This window comes from Rhincodon typus, chromosome 10, assembly GCF_021869965.1.
Source record: "Rhincodon typus isolate 14 chromosome 10, sRhiTyp1.1, whole genome shotgun sequence".
Taxonomy (NCBI): Eukaryota; Metazoa; Chordata; class Chondrichthyes; order Orectolobiformes; family Rhincodontidae; genus Rhincodon; species Rhincodon typus.
The window spans coordinates 79,838,484-79,855,813 of NC_063341.1; the positions used below are offsets into that span (position 1 = coordinate 79,838,484).

General features: G+C 43.6%; 2 protein-coding genes across 3 annotated transcripts in view; both read right to left on the minus strand.

Annotated features, from left to right (window-relative positions):
- Nucleotides 1–5,409, minus strand: part of LOC109935415 (pancreatic alpha-amylase-like) — a 29,521-nt gene extending 24,112 nt beyond the window's left edge. The window contains exon 1 of the mRNA XM_048601958.1: nucleotides 5,195–5,409. Within this exon, the coding sequence (XP_048457915.1) occupies nucleotides 5,195–5,401 (207 nt within the window). The 5' untranslated portion in view covers nucleotides 5,402–5,409. The remainder of the gene's footprint in view (nucleotides 1–5,194) is intronic.
- A 5,876-nt stretch (nucleotides 5,410–11,285) lies between these two features.
- The window catches only part of rnpc3 (RNA-binding region (RNP1, RRM) containing 3), a 43,791-nt gene continuing 37,746 nt past the window's right edge, over nucleotides 11,286–17,330 (minus strand). The window contains exons 15-16 of one of the 2 annotated variants that reach the window (XM_048602306.1): nucleotides 14,214–14,297; nucleotides 11,286–12,608 (exon numbers count right to left, since the gene is read on the minus strand). In XM_048602306.1, coding sequence (XP_048458263.1) covers nucleotides 14,232–14,297 — 66 coding nt within the window. In that variant the 3' untranslated portion in view covers nucleotides 11,286–12,608; nucleotides 14,214–14,231. Of the gene's footprint in view, nucleotides 12,609–12,955; nucleotides 14,114–14,213; nucleotides 14,298–17,330 lie in introns of those variants that run through there. The other variant, XM_020519105.2, reaches the window with a different exon arrangement.

A 17,330-nucleotide genomic window follows, 5' to 3' on the forward strand; every position in this document is an offset into this window, starting at 1 on the left:
GAGGAAAGGTCACCGGACCCGAAACATTAACTCTGTTTTTTCCTTCACAGATGCTGCCGGACCTGCTGAGCTTTAGCAGCAATTTTGTTGTTGTTGTTTGGAAAATTAATATCAACTCATCTACTAGCTCATTTAAAAAAAACCCATCTCCAGACCCACTACTAGCTCATTTTAAAACCTTAAGATGAAGCCCAGCTGGACCTGGGGACCAATCAGCTCACGGCTCCATTAATTTGCTCAGTACTGCTTCTCATTTCATTGAGCTCCTCTCTCCCTTCAATCTCCAGGGTTATCGCTATTGGGTTATCAGGGTTATTGGGATGTTTTTTGCATGCCCCTCATTTCCTTATTATCTCCTATTAACACTCCATTCTCACCATCTAGCAGACCAACATTATCCTTACTTACTCTTTCCTTTTTGGATGCCTGTAGAAATCCTGCTGTCTGGTTTTATATTTCAAGGTAACCTCCTCTCGTCATCTGCTTTTTCCCTCTTGATTAACCTTCTGGTCATTCTCTGCCAACCTCTATTTTCTGACCAGTCATCTGACCTGCTATTTATCTCTGTGCAATTATGCTTTTTCCTTAAGTTTCATACTTTCTCTAACTTTAACTATTTATCCACTGTAAGACCGTAGCTATTCTAAAGTATCTCCTTAACTGTCTGCAGCTACTTTTGTACTGATCTATCTCCTAGCCTAATATTCCAGCTCACTTCAACAAGCTCAGTTTTCATTGTCATGTGGTTACCCTTATTTAAGTTTAAAACACTAGTCTTTGACCCAATCTTCTGCTTTTCAAACCGGATGTGAGATTCACTCATATTGTGGTCACTGCTAACTAAGGGTGCATTTACTCTGAGGTTATTAATTAACTCTGTCACATGACACAATACCAGATCCAGTATAATATGCTCTCTGGTTGGTTCTAGAATATGCTGCTCTAAGAAACCATCTCAGAGGCATTTGATGAGCTCCTCATTTAGGCAACTACTACCTATCTTATTTTTTCCAGTTTCTTTCTAGATTAAAGTCACTCAAGATTATTGCCCTCTCTTTATCACAAGCACTGAGGTAAGGCAGATGAGCTTACAGCCTGGAACTACAATGTGAAACTTTGTTGAGAGAAGGGCAGGACTGGCAGCTTAATATTCCAGGTTTTAGATGTTTCAGGCAAGATAGAGAGGGATGTAAAAGGGGTGGGGGAGTTGCCTTACTGATTAAGGAGAATGTCGCAACTGCACGAAGAAAAGACATCTTGCAGGGCTCATCCAGCAAGGCCTTATGGGTAGAACTCAGGAATAAGAAAGATGGAGTCACTATAGGTTATACTATAGCTTCCCAATAGCCAGTGGGAGATAGAGGAACAGACAACATAAGCAGATTATGGAAACATGTAAAAATAACAGGGTTTTTGTACTGGGTGATTTTAATGCCGTTCAATATTGACTGGGACTTCCTCAGTGGCAGGGGCTTAGATAGGACAGAATTTGTTAGGTGCATCCAGGGGTTTCTTGCCATGAAATGCCCTAGGCAAGTAGGATTATGAAAAATCCCAAGGCATTTCATACATGCATTAGGAGCAAGAGGGTAAGCAGAAAATGGGTAGGTCCACTGAAGGAGAAAAGAAGGAATTTATGCATGGAGCCAGAGAAAGTGGGTGAGGTCCTTAATAAATACTTCACATTGCCATCCACCAAGGAGAAGGACATGGGTGATCGTGAGATTAGGGAGGGGTATATTGATATTCTATTGATATTAAGGAGGCGGTGTTGGGTGTCTTGAAAAATATTAAGGTAGGTAAGTGCCAGGATCTGATGGATCTATCCCAGGACATTAAAAATGGCAAGAGGGGAGATTGCTGGGACCTTCCCAGAGATCTTTGTATCCTCTTTAGCCACAGGTAAGGCCCCAAAAGACAGGAGAAAAGCCAACATTGTTCCTTTGTTTAACAAGGGCAACAGGGACAATCCAGGAAATTATAGGCCGGTGAACTATACATCAGTGGTAGGGAAATCATTGGAGAAGATTCTTAGGAACAGGATTCACTCACATTTGAAAATGAATGGACTTATTAGGGATAGTCAGTGTTGTTTTATATGGACGATGTTTTACCTCACAAAACTGAATGAGTTTTTTGAGGAAGTGACAAAGGTGATTGATGAGGAGAGGGCATTGGATGTTGTTTACAGTGACTTTGCTAAAGCATTTGACAAAGCCCCTCATTGTAGGCTGGTCCAGAAGATTAAGTCACATGGAATACACTGTGAATTGGTCAGTTAGATATAAAATTGGCTCGGTCATAGAAGACAGAGAGTAATTGTGGAGGATGTTTTTCTTGCTAGAGGTCTGTGTCCAGTGGTGTTTTGCAAGAATCAGTGATGTTGTTTGTAATAAATCTGAATGGCTTGTATCAAAATGTAGGTGGTCTGGTTAGTAAGTTTGCAGATGACATGAAAATTGGTGAAGTTATGGATAGTGAGGAAAATTGTCAAAGGTTACAGCAGAACATAGATCAGTTGGAAAGTTGGACGGTGAAATGGCAGCTGGAGTTCAATCCAGACAAGTATGAGGTGAAGAATTTTGAGGTGAAATGCAAGAGTAAAGTAGATAGCAACTGGCTGGACTCTTCGGAGCACTGACATACAGGAAGGTCTACAGGTGCAAGTCCATAGCTCCATGATCTAATAGCAACACAAGTGGAAAAGGCCTACGGCATGCTTGCCTTCATTGGTCGGTCATTGAGTATAAAAGTTGGCAAGTCATGTTGCAGCTATATTAGTCTTTAGTTCTGGTCGTCACACTGTAGGAAGGATGTGGAAGCTTTGGAGAGGGTGCAGAAGAAGTTTACCAGATGTTTTCTGGATTACAGTGTGTTAGCTACAAGGAGAGGTTGGACAAACTTAGATTGTTTTTGCTAGAGTGTCAGAGCCTGAGAAGTATATAGAAGTATATAAATTTATGAGAGGCATGGATAGGGTGGATAGTCAGAGTCTTTTTCTAGGGTGGACATGTCAAATACTAGGGGGCATAGGTTTAAGGGGAGGGGGGAAAGTTTAAAGGAGACATGTGAGGCAGAGAGGGAGGTGGGTGCCTGGAATGCGCTGCCAGGGGAGGTGATAGAAGCAGATACAATCGTAATGTTGAAGACACATTTAGACAGGCACATGAACAGGCAGGGAATAGAGGGATACGGACCATGTGCAGGCAGATGGGATTAGTTTAGAATAACATCATGGTCAGCACAGACAACGTGGACGAAGGGCCTGTTCCTGTATTGTACTGTTCTACATTCTGTGTTCTAATTTAACACCTAACTTCTCATACTCCCTCAACAGTACCTCTTTCCTCGTTCATGTTGTTGGTCCAGATGTGGATCATTATGCGCCCCCCCCGACTTCCCACTGAGATTCTTCTCAAGCCCAAAGTACTTATTCCAAACCCTGGCAGAGGACAGAATCAATCTTCCTCATTACTCTGTGCTCTACTTCACTATGTTCCTTCTTATTTCATATGCCCCTCCATTTGAATGGCTTCCTGTTCCATCCCCAATTAGCATACTCCCCCTGCAGCTCTCACACTCATCCAGCCAAGCTGAGAGAACATCAAGCCTGTTGAACAGTAGCAGACACTGACCCTCCTGTTCCCCTGTCCTCTAGGTCACTCAGTCATACCTTCCTGTCCCTGACCATTTACCATACCAGAAGATCCTGACCTAAGGGACGAGACCAGCTCCTGCGATACATTTCCAATAACGTGGCCCTCCCTGAAGTGCCGCATGTTGGCCTCCAGCTCAATGACACTGAGGCAACGTTTCTGGAGCCACAAGCACTTACACCAGATGTGTTTTCCCTGGATTACACCTACGACCAGGAGCTCCCACATTCTGCAACTGCAGCACATCATCTGTCCCACCACGTCTAATATATGTTAAGTGATTCAGAATTGGTAAACTATGCATGTATAATTAATATAACCTGCACCTTCCAACAAGCTTTAGCACTGCCAGTACACTCTATAATCCTGTTGAAACATTACAATGTTCAGAATACCATTAAAACTTACAGTGCCTAATAATTTCAGTTACTGGTTTGCTGCATAACATTGGAAATCAAATGCTGGAGGATCTAAAAAGATTACACAGAAACAGACGTTTCCTTCCTGCACGTGACCAAACTCTCCACTCAGCACACTTCTTGTTTAAATCTTATTTAAAGTAACTCCTTCCCAGTGAATTCCCACTTTGGACCAAGTTCCCAAGTACAGTCACTCAGATTCTATCTCAGTCAGACCAAGACGCTCTCACACGGACCCTGTACTTTAAATCCTTCTCTTCCCTAGGATTGTGAGGAGTCACTCAGTAGCTTTCTTCCTGCTACAGGAATCAACAGCAACTGAGGCAGGAGATTTCAGGTGATTGATAGATAACTGCCACAATTTGTTCTCCCAGTAAAGTTGCTCAAATAAATGCTATAATGTCTTGATTTTTAAAATATTTTTACATCTGCTAATGCGTTTTCACCTCCCTACCTGAGTTTCATTTTCATTCAACCTGCAGTCTTAAGTGACTGGCTCTCCCATCAGTGAGGGGCATCTCATAGAACCACAGAATCCCTACTGTGTGGAAGCAGGCCATTTGGCCCATTCAGTTCAGTTGACACTGACCCTTCAAAAAGGATCCCACCCAGACCCGCCCCCATCCCTGTAACTCTGCATTTCCCATGGCTAATCCACTTAGCCTGCACAACTCTGAAGACTGTGGACAATTTAGCACGACCAATCCACCTAACCTGCACATCTTTATACTGTGGGAGGAAACTGGAACACCCAGAGGAAACCCACACAGACATGGGAGAATGTGCAAACTCCACACAGAGTTGCCTGAGGTGGGATCGAACGCGGGTTCCTGGCACTGTGAAGCAGCAGTGCTAACTACTGAGCCACCATGCTGTCCCTTCTGTCTCCGCCTACTTTGTAAAAATTTCTTAGATTTTGAACACCTTAATTAAATCTCCATTTGACCTTCCCTATTCAAAGGAGAGCTGTCCCAGTTTTTTTAATTTCTCCACATCACTCATCTCTGGTGTCAGCCAGGTATTCTCCAACTTGACCTGCTCTGTTTAAAGAAAAATTGCCTCCATTTCTGTGGCCATTACAATTTACTCTGAGAAGGGCGAATGGATTCCAGTGCCTACCTGAACACCCCCAAAACCATTGGGGGCCAAGTAACGCTCACACTCATCTGCAATATCTGTCCAGCGCCACGCAAATAAATGGACGATGGACGTCCGCCCAGGCACCATGAGGGGGTCGTATTGTGCCAAGCAGCCTCCAAGAAACACCAGCAGAATTAGAAGTTCCATCTTCATAGCAGAGTTGACTGAGTGGCCCCAGGAGCTCATAATTTATACTGTTATTTGAACAAACTATTAATTATCGTAATCAGAATATTCCAAATAACAGAAAAATCAATACTTGATAAAGGCTGAGTGCAACTGGACAGTAACATGGACTGTCCCACTCCAGTTTACATTGAATTGCAGCCCATTTGCTAAGCAATAATAATTAATCAACAAAGTAGAATTTTAGCTTAACAGCTGGCATTTACCTGAATCACACTTCTGTTACACAAAAAAAAAAGACATTGTATTTCCAGCAGAAAAAGCCCATTCAGCCCAACTGCTCCATGCTGGTGTTTTTCTTCCTCTTAATCCTCCTCAACCCTAGCCTTCATCTGACTCGATCAGCATGTCCATCGATTTCTTTCTCCCTTGTGTGTTGTCTCTCACTTCTTCATAAATAAATCAACAATATTCCTCTCAACCACTACGTGCGGGAATGGATGCCAACACATCCACACTTGAGTTAGAGATTTCTTTGGGATTCCCAATTGGATTTATTAGTATCTTGTTAAGTCCTACTTCTGCCTTGTAGTTTCAGTCTAACTCACAAGTGGAAACAATTTTTTTTAATGTCAGACCTGTCAAACCTTTTCTTAAATTTAACAACCTCATGAGACTCCTTCGCCTGAGAAAAGATCCAAAAATCCTTTGCGTCCTTTCCTGATGGGTATAACTTCTCAGTGTTGTTACCATCTTCATACATTGTATTTACAGGTTCTCCACAGCCCATGTATCATCTGTGTGGTCTCACCAAAGTTTGGTGCAGGTTTAACATGATTTCTTCAATTCTATATTTCTTGGAAGGAGCCCCACCAATTTCATTTCAGAATTTTTTTCCAGCTTGGAAAAAAGAATTTGCAGGACGTTGATGTCACTGGCTGGGCTGGCATATATTGCACATCCCTAGTTGCCCTTGAGAAGGTGATATTGAGCTGCCTTCTTGAACCGCTGCAGTCCATGTGCTGTGGCTAGACCCACAATGCCATTAGGGTGAGAATTCCTGGATTTTGACCAAGCAACAGTGAAGGAACGGCGATATATTTCCAAGTCAGGATGATGAGTGGCTTGGAGGGGAACTTGGAGGTGGTGGTGTTCCCATGTATCTGCTGCTGTTGTCCTTCTAGATGGAAGTGGTCGTGGGTTTGGAAGGTGCTGTCTGAGGATCTTTGGTGAATTTCTGCAATGCATCTTGTAGATGGCACACACTGCTGTTACTGAGCGTCGGTGGTGGAGGGAGTGGATGTTTGTGGATGTGGTGCCAATTAAGAGGGCTGCTTTGTCCTGGATGGTGTCAAACGTCTTGAGTGTTGTTGGGGCTGAACCCATCCAGGCAGGTGGGGAGTATCCCATCACACTCCTGACTTGTCCTCCTGACACCCATTGATTCCAGTTTTGTCAGGAATCCTTGATTCCACACTTGGTTAAATGTGATGTTGATTTCAAGGACTATCACTCTCACCTCGCCTCTGGAATTCAGCTTTTTTGTCCATGTTTGAACCAAGGCTGCAATGAGGTCAGGAGCTGAGTGGCCCTGGTGGAACCCAAACTGGGCGTCACTGAGCAGGTTATTGCTGAGCAGGTGCTGCTTGATAGCGCTGTTACTGACACCTTCCATCACTTTACTGATGATCGAGAATAGACTGATGGGGCGGTAATTGGCCGGGTTGGATTTGTCCTGCTTTTTGTGTACAGGACATACCGGGGCAATTTTTCACATTGTTGTAACTGTACCAGAACATCATGACTAGGGGAGAAATAAGGTCTGGAGGATAATGCTACAACCCTATAGCTGGAGTGTTATCAGGGGTGCGTAGCCTTTGCAGTATCCAGTGCCTCCAACTGATTCTTGATGTTATATGGAGTAAATCGAATTGTCTGAAATCTGGCAACTGTGCTGCTGCAGACCCAGTGATGGCTCAATGTACAGGTTCCTCAGCACAGGAGCCCAGAGCTTGTCTACTCTCTCCGCGTTACTTTTTTTAAATCTTTCTATGCTTTGTTTTTAATGTTTCCATTTGTTATGGTACCTTACCTTCTTTTAATGATTTCCATGGAAGGTATCTTCTCCCAACCCAGGCCCAGCAACAACATGGCTTCCAATAGCCCAGAATGTTGGTATAAGCTTGGCAGGATAGTCTCCCAGTGGGGTAATCTCCCAATATGCCGCTCTTGTCCCGGAGGGCCGGTCTCACCCAATCATTGAGGTCTTCAGTGCCTTCTGGGTATTCCAGCAGCAAGGAATGAAGATCTAGTCCCGGCCTGGAGCCTTGTCTCAGTGTGGTGGTAAAATCTCAGCCCAGCATGGTGGCTTCAACCCAATTTTCCAACATACCCTGAACCCAGGAGCTATAAATTGAACTGTAATGAACTTTTACCTTATTTTCCTTCTTATTTATGACTTCTGTCATTAACATAGGTGCCATGGTATGGCGACTTATAAAGCTTTTCACTGTTTTTTTATAAAAATACGTGACAATAAATAGTTATTCTATTCTACCTCTGGAGGAGGCCAAGATGGATCATCCACTCGGCACTTCTGGCTGAAGATTGCTGCAAAAGCTTCAGCCTTATCTTTTGCACTGATGTGCTGGGTTTTTCCATCATTGAGGATGGGGATATTTGTGGAGTCTCCTCCTCCCAGGAGATATTTATTTGTCCACCAAGTTCATGACTGATGTGGCAGGACTGCAGAGCTTAGATCTGATTTGTTGGTTGGGGGATCGCTTTGTTCTGTCTATCATTTGCTGCTTATGCTGTTTGAAATGGAAGTAGTCCTGTTTGGTAGCTTCACCAGGTTGACACTTCATGTTCAGATATACCTGGTGCTGCTCCTGGCCTGCCCTCCCGCACTCTCCATTGAACCTGGGTTGATCCCCTGGCTTGATGGTAATGGTTGAGTGGGGGATATGCTGGGCCATGAGGTTACAGATTGTGCTGGGGTATAATTCTGCTACTGTTGATGGCCCACAGCGCCTCATGGGTACCCTGTCTTGAGTTGCTAAATCTGTGCAAAGTCTGCCGCATTTAGCACGGTGATAGTGCCACAGAACATGATGGAGGGTATTCACAATGTGAAGAGTTGTCAGCCACATTTTTCCCTCACCACCTGCCACAGACCATGTGTAGCAGTTATATCCTTTAGGACCCGACCAGCTCGATCAGTAGTACTGCTGCTGAGCCACTGTTGGTGGTGGACATTGAAATCCCCCACCCAGAGTACATTTTGTGCCCTTGCCATCCTCAGTGCTTTCTCTAAGTGTTGTTTAACATGGAGGGGTACTGATTCATCAGCCGAGGGAGGACAAAGCAACCAGCAAGCGGTTTCCTTACCCTTGGGGTCCACGTCTATAGATCCCTCAAAGTTGCTACCCGAATTGATAGGGTCATAAAGAAGGCGTACGGTGTGTTGGCTTTCATTGGCAGGGGAATTGAGTTTAAGAGCCACGAGGTTATGCTGCAGCTCTATAAAACTCTGGTTAGACTACATTTGGAATACCGTGTTCAGTTCTGGTCGTATGGAGTATAGGATGTAGGAGCTTCAGAGAAGGTGCAGAGGAGATTTACCAGGATGCTGCCTGGACTGGAGGGCAGGTCGTATGAGGGAAGGTTGAGGGAGCTAGGCTTTTTTCATTGGAGTGAAGAAGGATGAGAGGTGACTTCAGAGAGGTGTGCAAGATGATGAGAGGCATAGATAGAGTGGATAGTCAGAGACTTTTTCCCAGGGCAGAAATGAGGGGGTATAATTTTAAGGTGATTGGAGGAAGATGCAGGGGAGGTATCAGAGGTAGGTTCTTCACACAGAGAGTGGGTGTGTGCGTGGAATGCGCTGCCGGCGGTGGTAGTGGAGTCAGGTACATTAGGGCCATTCAAGCGACTCTTGGATAGGCACATGGATGATAGTAAAATGAAGGGTATGCAGGGTAGTTTGATCTTAGATTAGGATAATAGGTTGGCAGAATATTGTGGGCCGATGGGCCTGTACTGTTTTATGTTTAAACTGAAGCCATTAGATTTTATGGGGTCTAGAGTCAATCTTGAGGACTCCCAGGGCAACTCCCTGCTGACTGTATCCCACCGTGCTACCACCTCTGCTGGGTCTGTCCTGCCAGTGGGACAGAACATATCCAGGGTTAATAGTATAGACTGAAAGGTAACAAAATGGAGAAACTGCAATCCAAGGTGGGAGACACTTGCCAGCTTTTGAGCTGTAAACTTGTTGGGAATTATTCCAGGTGTTGGCTGTAATTTGGCTTCAAACATTTTTATTTCTTGCTTTGAACACATTACCAATAAAAATACAACTGTGGTGCAGGTTTCAATAAGGTGACAAAACTCTCATTCCCACCAGCACACAAGGACATCATAATTAGAACATTCCCTTGAAATGTTAACCAGGATGATGTGTGTGTGTTGGAGGGGTGGGGGTGGTGGTGGAGGCGTCATTGACAAGGTGCAAGTTGCCCTCCCTAACTGCCCCTGAACTGAATGGCTTGCTCAGCCATTTCAGAGAGGAGTTAAGAGTCAGTCAACTTGCTGTGGGGCTGGAGTCACATGTAGACAAGGTCAGGTAAGTATAGAATATTTCCTTCCCCAAAATACATCAGTGAATCAGATGGGTTTTTAGCTTGTCTTCATAATGATGACAGTTGTATTAATTAAATTTTAATTTCAACCAGCTACCTTGTGGGATTTGAACCTGTGGCAGTAACCTGGGTTTTCAGATTGCTAGCCCAGTGGAGATGCCATTTCACCACTGCCTTTCCAACTTTCAAAACCGTAAAACATGGACGGGCCTCTCAAAGGTGACATTAGGAGACACGTCTTCCCACAAGGGGAAATCCAGAACTCTCTTTTCCCAAAAAAACCTGTGCGGGAGTTTGTCGTGGGGCGGTCTCACAAATATTTCAAACCTCCAAGTCCAACAGATATTTGTTGGGTAAGAGTGTTAATTGATTTTGGAACAGACAAACAGACGTAGTTCAGATACAGATCACCCATGATCTAATCAAATGGCAGAGTGGAGCAGAAAGGCCAAGTCTTGATTGGAATTATTATTTATTACAAAGGGAATGGAATACAGTCAGGGAGGGCATTCCTCAGTTAAACAGAATACGGTGAGGTGTCATTTAGAGAACTGTGTATATTATTATCTCCTGACTTAATGAAAGGGTGTAAATACATTGGAATTAATTCAGAAAAGGTTTATTATACTAGTTGGGAGGTGTGGCTGGATGGTAATGTCACTGGACCAGCAACCCAGAACTTCCGGCTCATGCTCTGAGGAGATGAGTTGAAATTCCACCATGGTAACTGGTGGAATTTAGGAATCTGCCAGACTTACCTTGGTCTGGCCTAAACGTGAATCCAGTCCCACAGCAAACGTAGGTGATCCTCCATTTACAAAAGTGAGGTGATGCATTTTGGAAGGTGAGTACAGGTAGAAACTATACAGTGAGTGGCAGAACCCTTAGGAGTACTGATATGCAGAGGGATCTGGGTGAGCAGGTCCATGGAACACTGAAGGTGGCGGTGCAGGTAGATAAGGTACAAAAAAGGCCTATGGCATGCTTGTCTTCATTGGACGGTGCATTAAGTATAAGGATAAGCAAGTTGTGCTGCATTACAGAACTTTAGTTAGGCCACACTTGGAGTATTCTGTACAGTTCTTGTCACCATACTACCAGTTCTGAAGAAGGTCACTTAATCAGAAACATTAACTCTGCTTTTACTCCACAGATGCTGCCAGACCTGCTGAGTTTCTCTAGCAATTTCGGTTTTTGTTTCAGATTTCCAGCATCTGTGGTTCTTTGCTTCTTTTTTCCCATTATCAACAAAATCAGATGACATGGATCGAAAAAAACAAATTGAATAACAAAAGCACAGCACTGAGACACCAGCTTTTATTTTCATTGAACACATTCATTTAAAGCGAGAATTCAACAACCGACTGCAGACACTGACATTTTCCCAAGGTACAAAACATCAACAGCATCCCAAAGATGGTGGCTTTTAAAAATGGAACGAGGACTTCCTTATAGTGCTGGCTACCGTCTCTCAGATTTGCAATTTTTCCCAGAGAGCTATAATCAAACACTTCATCAGAACTCAGATGGCAACATTCGGCATCCAGAAACAGTGCTGTTTACCCTCATCCTGGCTCTTTAACTCAAGCTTGAACATTTCTAAACCCGGTGATAGTAGGATACCAGAAGCACAATCAAACATTCAGGATATTCACGGGTCAAGACAGTTCTTCATTCATCCTGTACAAGAAGCAACAGGACAGTGCCCAAACTATGAGCAAAGGCTGGATATGCTGGAGGGCTCTTTCCAGCAAACAGAAAGCAGAGGGGTGATCTGATTGATAACCATATAATTCTGAAAGAGTCTGAGTACATAGGGAGTAAATAATTCCATTAGTGGGAAACACCAGAACTCAGGGCCATTAATTAAGACCCATCTTAACAAATCCAACAGGGAAGTCAGGAGAAACCTCTTTACTCAGTGGGGAGACCGGAACTCATTACCATGGTAAGTGGTGGATGGGAACAGCATCAATACATTTGAGAGAAAGGTGGACAAATGTGGAAAAACAGCAGAGAAGGATCTGCTCAGAGATACTAAAAACTGCAGATGCTGGAGTCAGAGATAACAGTGTGTGGAGCTGGAGGAACACAGCAGGCCAGGCAGCATCAGAAGAGCAGGAAAGCGGACGTTTCAGGTTGAGACCCTTTTTCAGAAACGGAGGAGGGGGAAGGGAGCTCAGAAATAGAGATAGGAGGGGTGGGCATGGGGATAGGCGAGTGCAGGTAGGGAGTGGTAGGGATTGGTCAGTGAGGTGGGAGTAGCGGATACAAGGGAGAGAAGATGGACAGGCTGTGTCAGGTCAAGGAGGCAGGGATGAGAGGGAGGCTTGGACATGGGAGGAGGCCCGGGGTGGGGTGATTTTGAAACTGGTAAAATCCACATTTAGGCCATCAGGCTGTAGGCTCCCCAAGGCGGAATATGAGGTGCTGCTCTGCCAGTTTGCAGGTGGAATCATTGTGACACTGGAGGCAGTCCAGGATCTGCTGATATGTTGTATAGGGCCTTGGTGAAACCACACCTGGAATATTGTGTGCAGTTTTGGTCTCCTTTTCTGAGGAAGGATGGTCTTGCTCTCGGAGTACAGCGAAGGTTTACCAGGCTGATTCCAGGGATGGCAGGTCTGAGATATGAGGAGAGATTGACTAGGTTAGGATTGTTTTCGCTAGAGTTCAGACGAATGAGGGGTGTCTCACTGATTTGCAAAATTCTAACAGGACTGGACAGGGTAGATGCAGGGAGGATGTTCCCGATGGTGGGTATGACCAGAACCAGGGGTCACAGTATGAGGATTCAGGGTAGACCATTTAGGATGGAGATGAGGAGGCATTTCTTCACCCAGAGTGGTGAGCCTGTGGAATTCATTACCACAGGAAATAGTTGATGCCAAAACATTGAATGTATTCAAGAGGCGACGAGATATAGCACTTGGAACGAATGGGATCAAAGGTTATGGGGAGAAAGCAGGGTTAGGCTAATGAGTTGGATGATCAGCCATGATCGTGATATATGGCACAGCAGGCTCGAAGGGCCGAATGGCCTCCTCCTGCTCCTATCTTCTCTGTTTCTATCTAGACGAGATGAAGAGGGCGTGTGAGAAAGTTGCTGTGGTGTAGAAATGCCAATGAGGCTAGACACAAGTATGGCAGGTAGAGCTTACTGCCTGCTTCATTACTGCTACCACAGCAAGATTATATCTTAATACGGCCATGAGGTGCTGGAACATGGGTAGGTCTGTCCTTCACTCTGGGAAAACAGGACAGAGGAAACAGAAAGCCACTAATCGATCTCTGGTTTTGCTGACAAAAAGGTTTTCATCTTTCATTCATCTATTGATCAATATTTGCCAAATAATCCTGAGTGCTCAAATAATCTCAAGAAGTGAGATCTCCTGACACAGCCTCTTTGTCCCAGGGACTGGAAAGAATCATATCTCTCCATCAAAACTCCCCTTGCAATCCCTGTCCCACACACTAATTAGCTGGGGTTTAATCTTTTTTATAAACCCTCCCAGGTGGTGATATTGTGTGAAATGTGAGGCACAGGCAGCAGGACTGGACAGACCAGGGTTTATTGCTGCATATCCTGATCGGAGCAATGACAACTTAGATTAATTGTGCAAAAAACTTCCACAGGCAACTGGAATTGCGATTGGGTTACTGATCCAACAGCACTCATAAACTGTCTCTCACTCCTGCTCATGTCACCACAGGGCAAATGGGCTGTGGGTCAGATCTGTTCAAACCTCAGCATCACTGCAGCATTCGAGTTTCTGACACACACCATGCTCCAAAGCAGGAAGAATAAATAAGGGCTGAGTGCATGTGTGCACGCAATGTCTTGGATGTAGTGGATTGTTTACAAGTCACAGCAGCAGAGGCATTTCTAAAAAGTGACCATGACTGATCTGAAAATTAAAATCAAGTTAACTGAACCAAAGAAATAACAGACCGAGTTACTGAGAGACGCCCTGTCCCCCCACTAATTCTCAATTAAATGAACGGCAGAAGCAGCAATGCTGTCTTTTGAGTCATTGTGTTTTATACATAAAAGGATACATAATAAAGGATACACTGCATTATCACTGCCCCAAACTGATGATTGGGCATTTACTGTGAACAGTGTGAACTGTAACCAAGAGAAAAACATAAAACATCAACTAGTCTCAAAAGCTTGCTCTACGAGTCACACGAGCAACATTATGTGATGAGCAGAGCCGAAGACCCACCATACAACCCTCTGATCTTCACTTCCCTTGGCCTCTCTTGCCTTCTGCTGAATCTTGCTTTGGCCGTGCAGAGCGGGCAAATTGCTGTAAAATCGTTAAGGACCAACGCCAGGGACAGTTGAAGTAACATTGATGACAACTAGTTTAAGAGATATGAACCAGGAAAAGAAGCAGACCCTCTGGCCTATTTAGCACTGCACCACTGAATATGATCCTGGCTGATGACAAGTTTCAACTCCACTTTCCTGGCTATTCCTCAATTACCAGAGATCAAGAATCAGTCTATCCCAGTCTGAACTATACTCAATGATGGAGGAACCCTTGGAGGTAGAGAATTCAAACCACACAACCCCCACCCCAAATAGAAGTATTTATCATCTCAGTCTTAAATGATCAGCCCCTTATTCGGAGACTGTGATCCTGTGTTCCAAATTCCGCAGTGTTTACCTGTTAATCCCCTTCAGAGCCCTGTTTCAACTCATTTTTCTAAAATCCAGAGAATACAGATTCAATTCACTCAGTCTCTCATCATAGGACAACACTCTCAACCCACAAACTAATGCAGCAAACCTTCCATTTACCAGCTCCATGGCAAGTCTGTCCCTCCTTAAATATGAAGACTAAAAACTGCAGACATTCCACATGTTGTCTGACCAAAGATCTGTACAACTGCAGGAAGACTTTATTCCAGTACTCCGAGAGCCTAGTACAGGACATTGGTAAGGCCACTTTTGGTGTAGAATATTATTAAATTGTAGAGGGTGCAGAAAAGATTTACCAGGATGTTAGTGGGACTGGAGGGTTTGAGTTATAAAGCGAGACTGGATAGGCTGTGACTTTTTTCACTGGAGTGTAGGATATTGAGGGGTAACCTGATAGCAGTTTGCAAAATCATGAGGGGGGATAGATAAGGTGAATAGCAAAGGTCTTTTCCCCAGGGTGGGGGAGTTTGAAATTACAGGGCATAAATTTAAGGTGAGAAGAAACGATTTAAAAGGGACCTGAGGGGAAACCTTTTCACACACACAGAGTGATTCACGTGTGTGGAATGAAGTGCCAGAGGGAAGTGGTAGATGCAGGTACAGTTACAACATTTAAAAGACATTTGGATATGAATAGGAAAGGATTAGAGGGATATGGGCCAAACATGGGCAAGTGGGACTAGTTTAGTTTGGGAATCCTGGTCAGCATGGGTGAGTCGGACTGAAGGAAATAAAAACCGAAAGAACTGCGGATGCTGTAAATCAGGAACAAAAACAAAGTTGCTGGAAAAGCTCATCAGGTCTGGCAGCATCTGTGAAGAAAAAAAATCAGACTTAATGTTTCGGCTCCAGTGACCCTTCCTGAGTTGAGGATCCAAAACATTAACTGATTTTTTTTCCTTAACAGATGCTGCCAGACCTGCTGAGCTTCCAGCAACTTCTGTTTTTGGACTGAAGTGTCTGTTTCTGTGCTGTATAGCTCTATAATGAAGCCCAAAGTGCTATTTGCTGTCTTAATCATCTGTTGTATCTGCTGGCCAACTTTATGTTCCTTATGTGAACTCTATATGTCTCTCTGAACATCAACTCCTATGAGTTTCACATGTTTAAAAATATTCTGCTCTACTGTTCTGACTGCCTTTAAAGGTAGATAGTATACACAAGTCTAAATCAGACACAAATATTAAAATACTAAGATACGGGAACTAAAGAAGCACAGATGTCTCACAGGGGCTGAAATATAGAGAAGGGAGAGGTTCTGGAGTGATCTGAAAACAGGGATGAAGAAAATCTTCATAAGCAGCAGCAATTTGGTCTAAAAAGATATTTGCTAAACATTTTATTCTGCTTAAAGTTTAGACTGGACAGGAATCAAGAACTAGTTATTCTTTAGAACGATTATTTTTGACCACAAGCTAAGTATCCTGAAAAATTTTGGTTCCAGCCTGTAGCCGGGTAGACATTCCAAAATATTAATCAGCAAATCAGCTGTTAAACTTTCATCCTGTCTTGAAAGCAGAGATGCAATTCAGCAGGTAACATAATCAGTTATAATGGAGATTGTCAGTAGTTATCATTTAACTGGGTTATAAAATCCTGCAGAAACAGGATTAACACTAACATAAAGGTTAGTATTGTATCAAACATGGAATCCAACTTTAAACAGAACAAGTGTAAAAAGAGATAGTGGTTGCAGAATTGGAGAGCTACATCCAGTTTGCAAGCGGGATCCCAAGCCTCCTGTTACATGTAATTTTAATACTCTGTCTCACTCCTAACATTGTTGCAATAAAGCTCAACACTAATAAGAGGAACAGGGCCTCACCTTTCAAAGAGGCACTTTACGGCCTTCTGGACTCATCAGTTTAAATTGCAATCTCTGTCCTCACTTACTCAGCCAGCAGTTACTGCCATTTACACCTCCTCTAGACCCATCTTTTAATATTTACTTGTTCCATTCCCAACCCATTTTGCCTTATGCTAACATCCCTGTATAAATTCATCGCTTTTGCCCTCCACCCCATCATTTCCTCTTCATACTCACAACCCTTTTCCAGAGTTTGCTAGAACCAATTCCATCTCTAACTTCTCTCTGTTCTGACCGAAGGTCCTTGACCTGAATTATTAACTGTGTTTCTCTGTACAATTGCTGCGACCTTCCAAGAACTGCCACTATGTTTGTTTTAATTTCAAAGTTCCAGCATCTATAAAGCTCTGATTAAGCAGAAGAAAAATATTTGCTCTACTTGGCAACATGATTAAACCATCAAATCTAGAGTAGTGAAATATTAACAGGAAGGAATTAAAAATATCTGAGTGAATTAAACACACAGACTCCCCATAATATGTTATCTGGCAAGACTGGAGAGTTGGCACTGTTCTCTTCAAGGCAGAGAAAGTTATGAGGAGTTTTAATAGATGTGTTCAAAAATATGGAAGGTTTAGATAAAGTAAATAAGAAAAAATCTGTTTCCAGTGGCAGGATTGGACAGTTACCGGGGACAGATTTAAGACAAGAGGGGACTCAGTACAACACAAAGTTCCACCATGTTGTGTTCACGTTATCACAGTTACATAGCTCTTCCTCAAGGTTTTTCCTTGCCTACTTGATGTTCTCGAACTACGATGCTGAAAA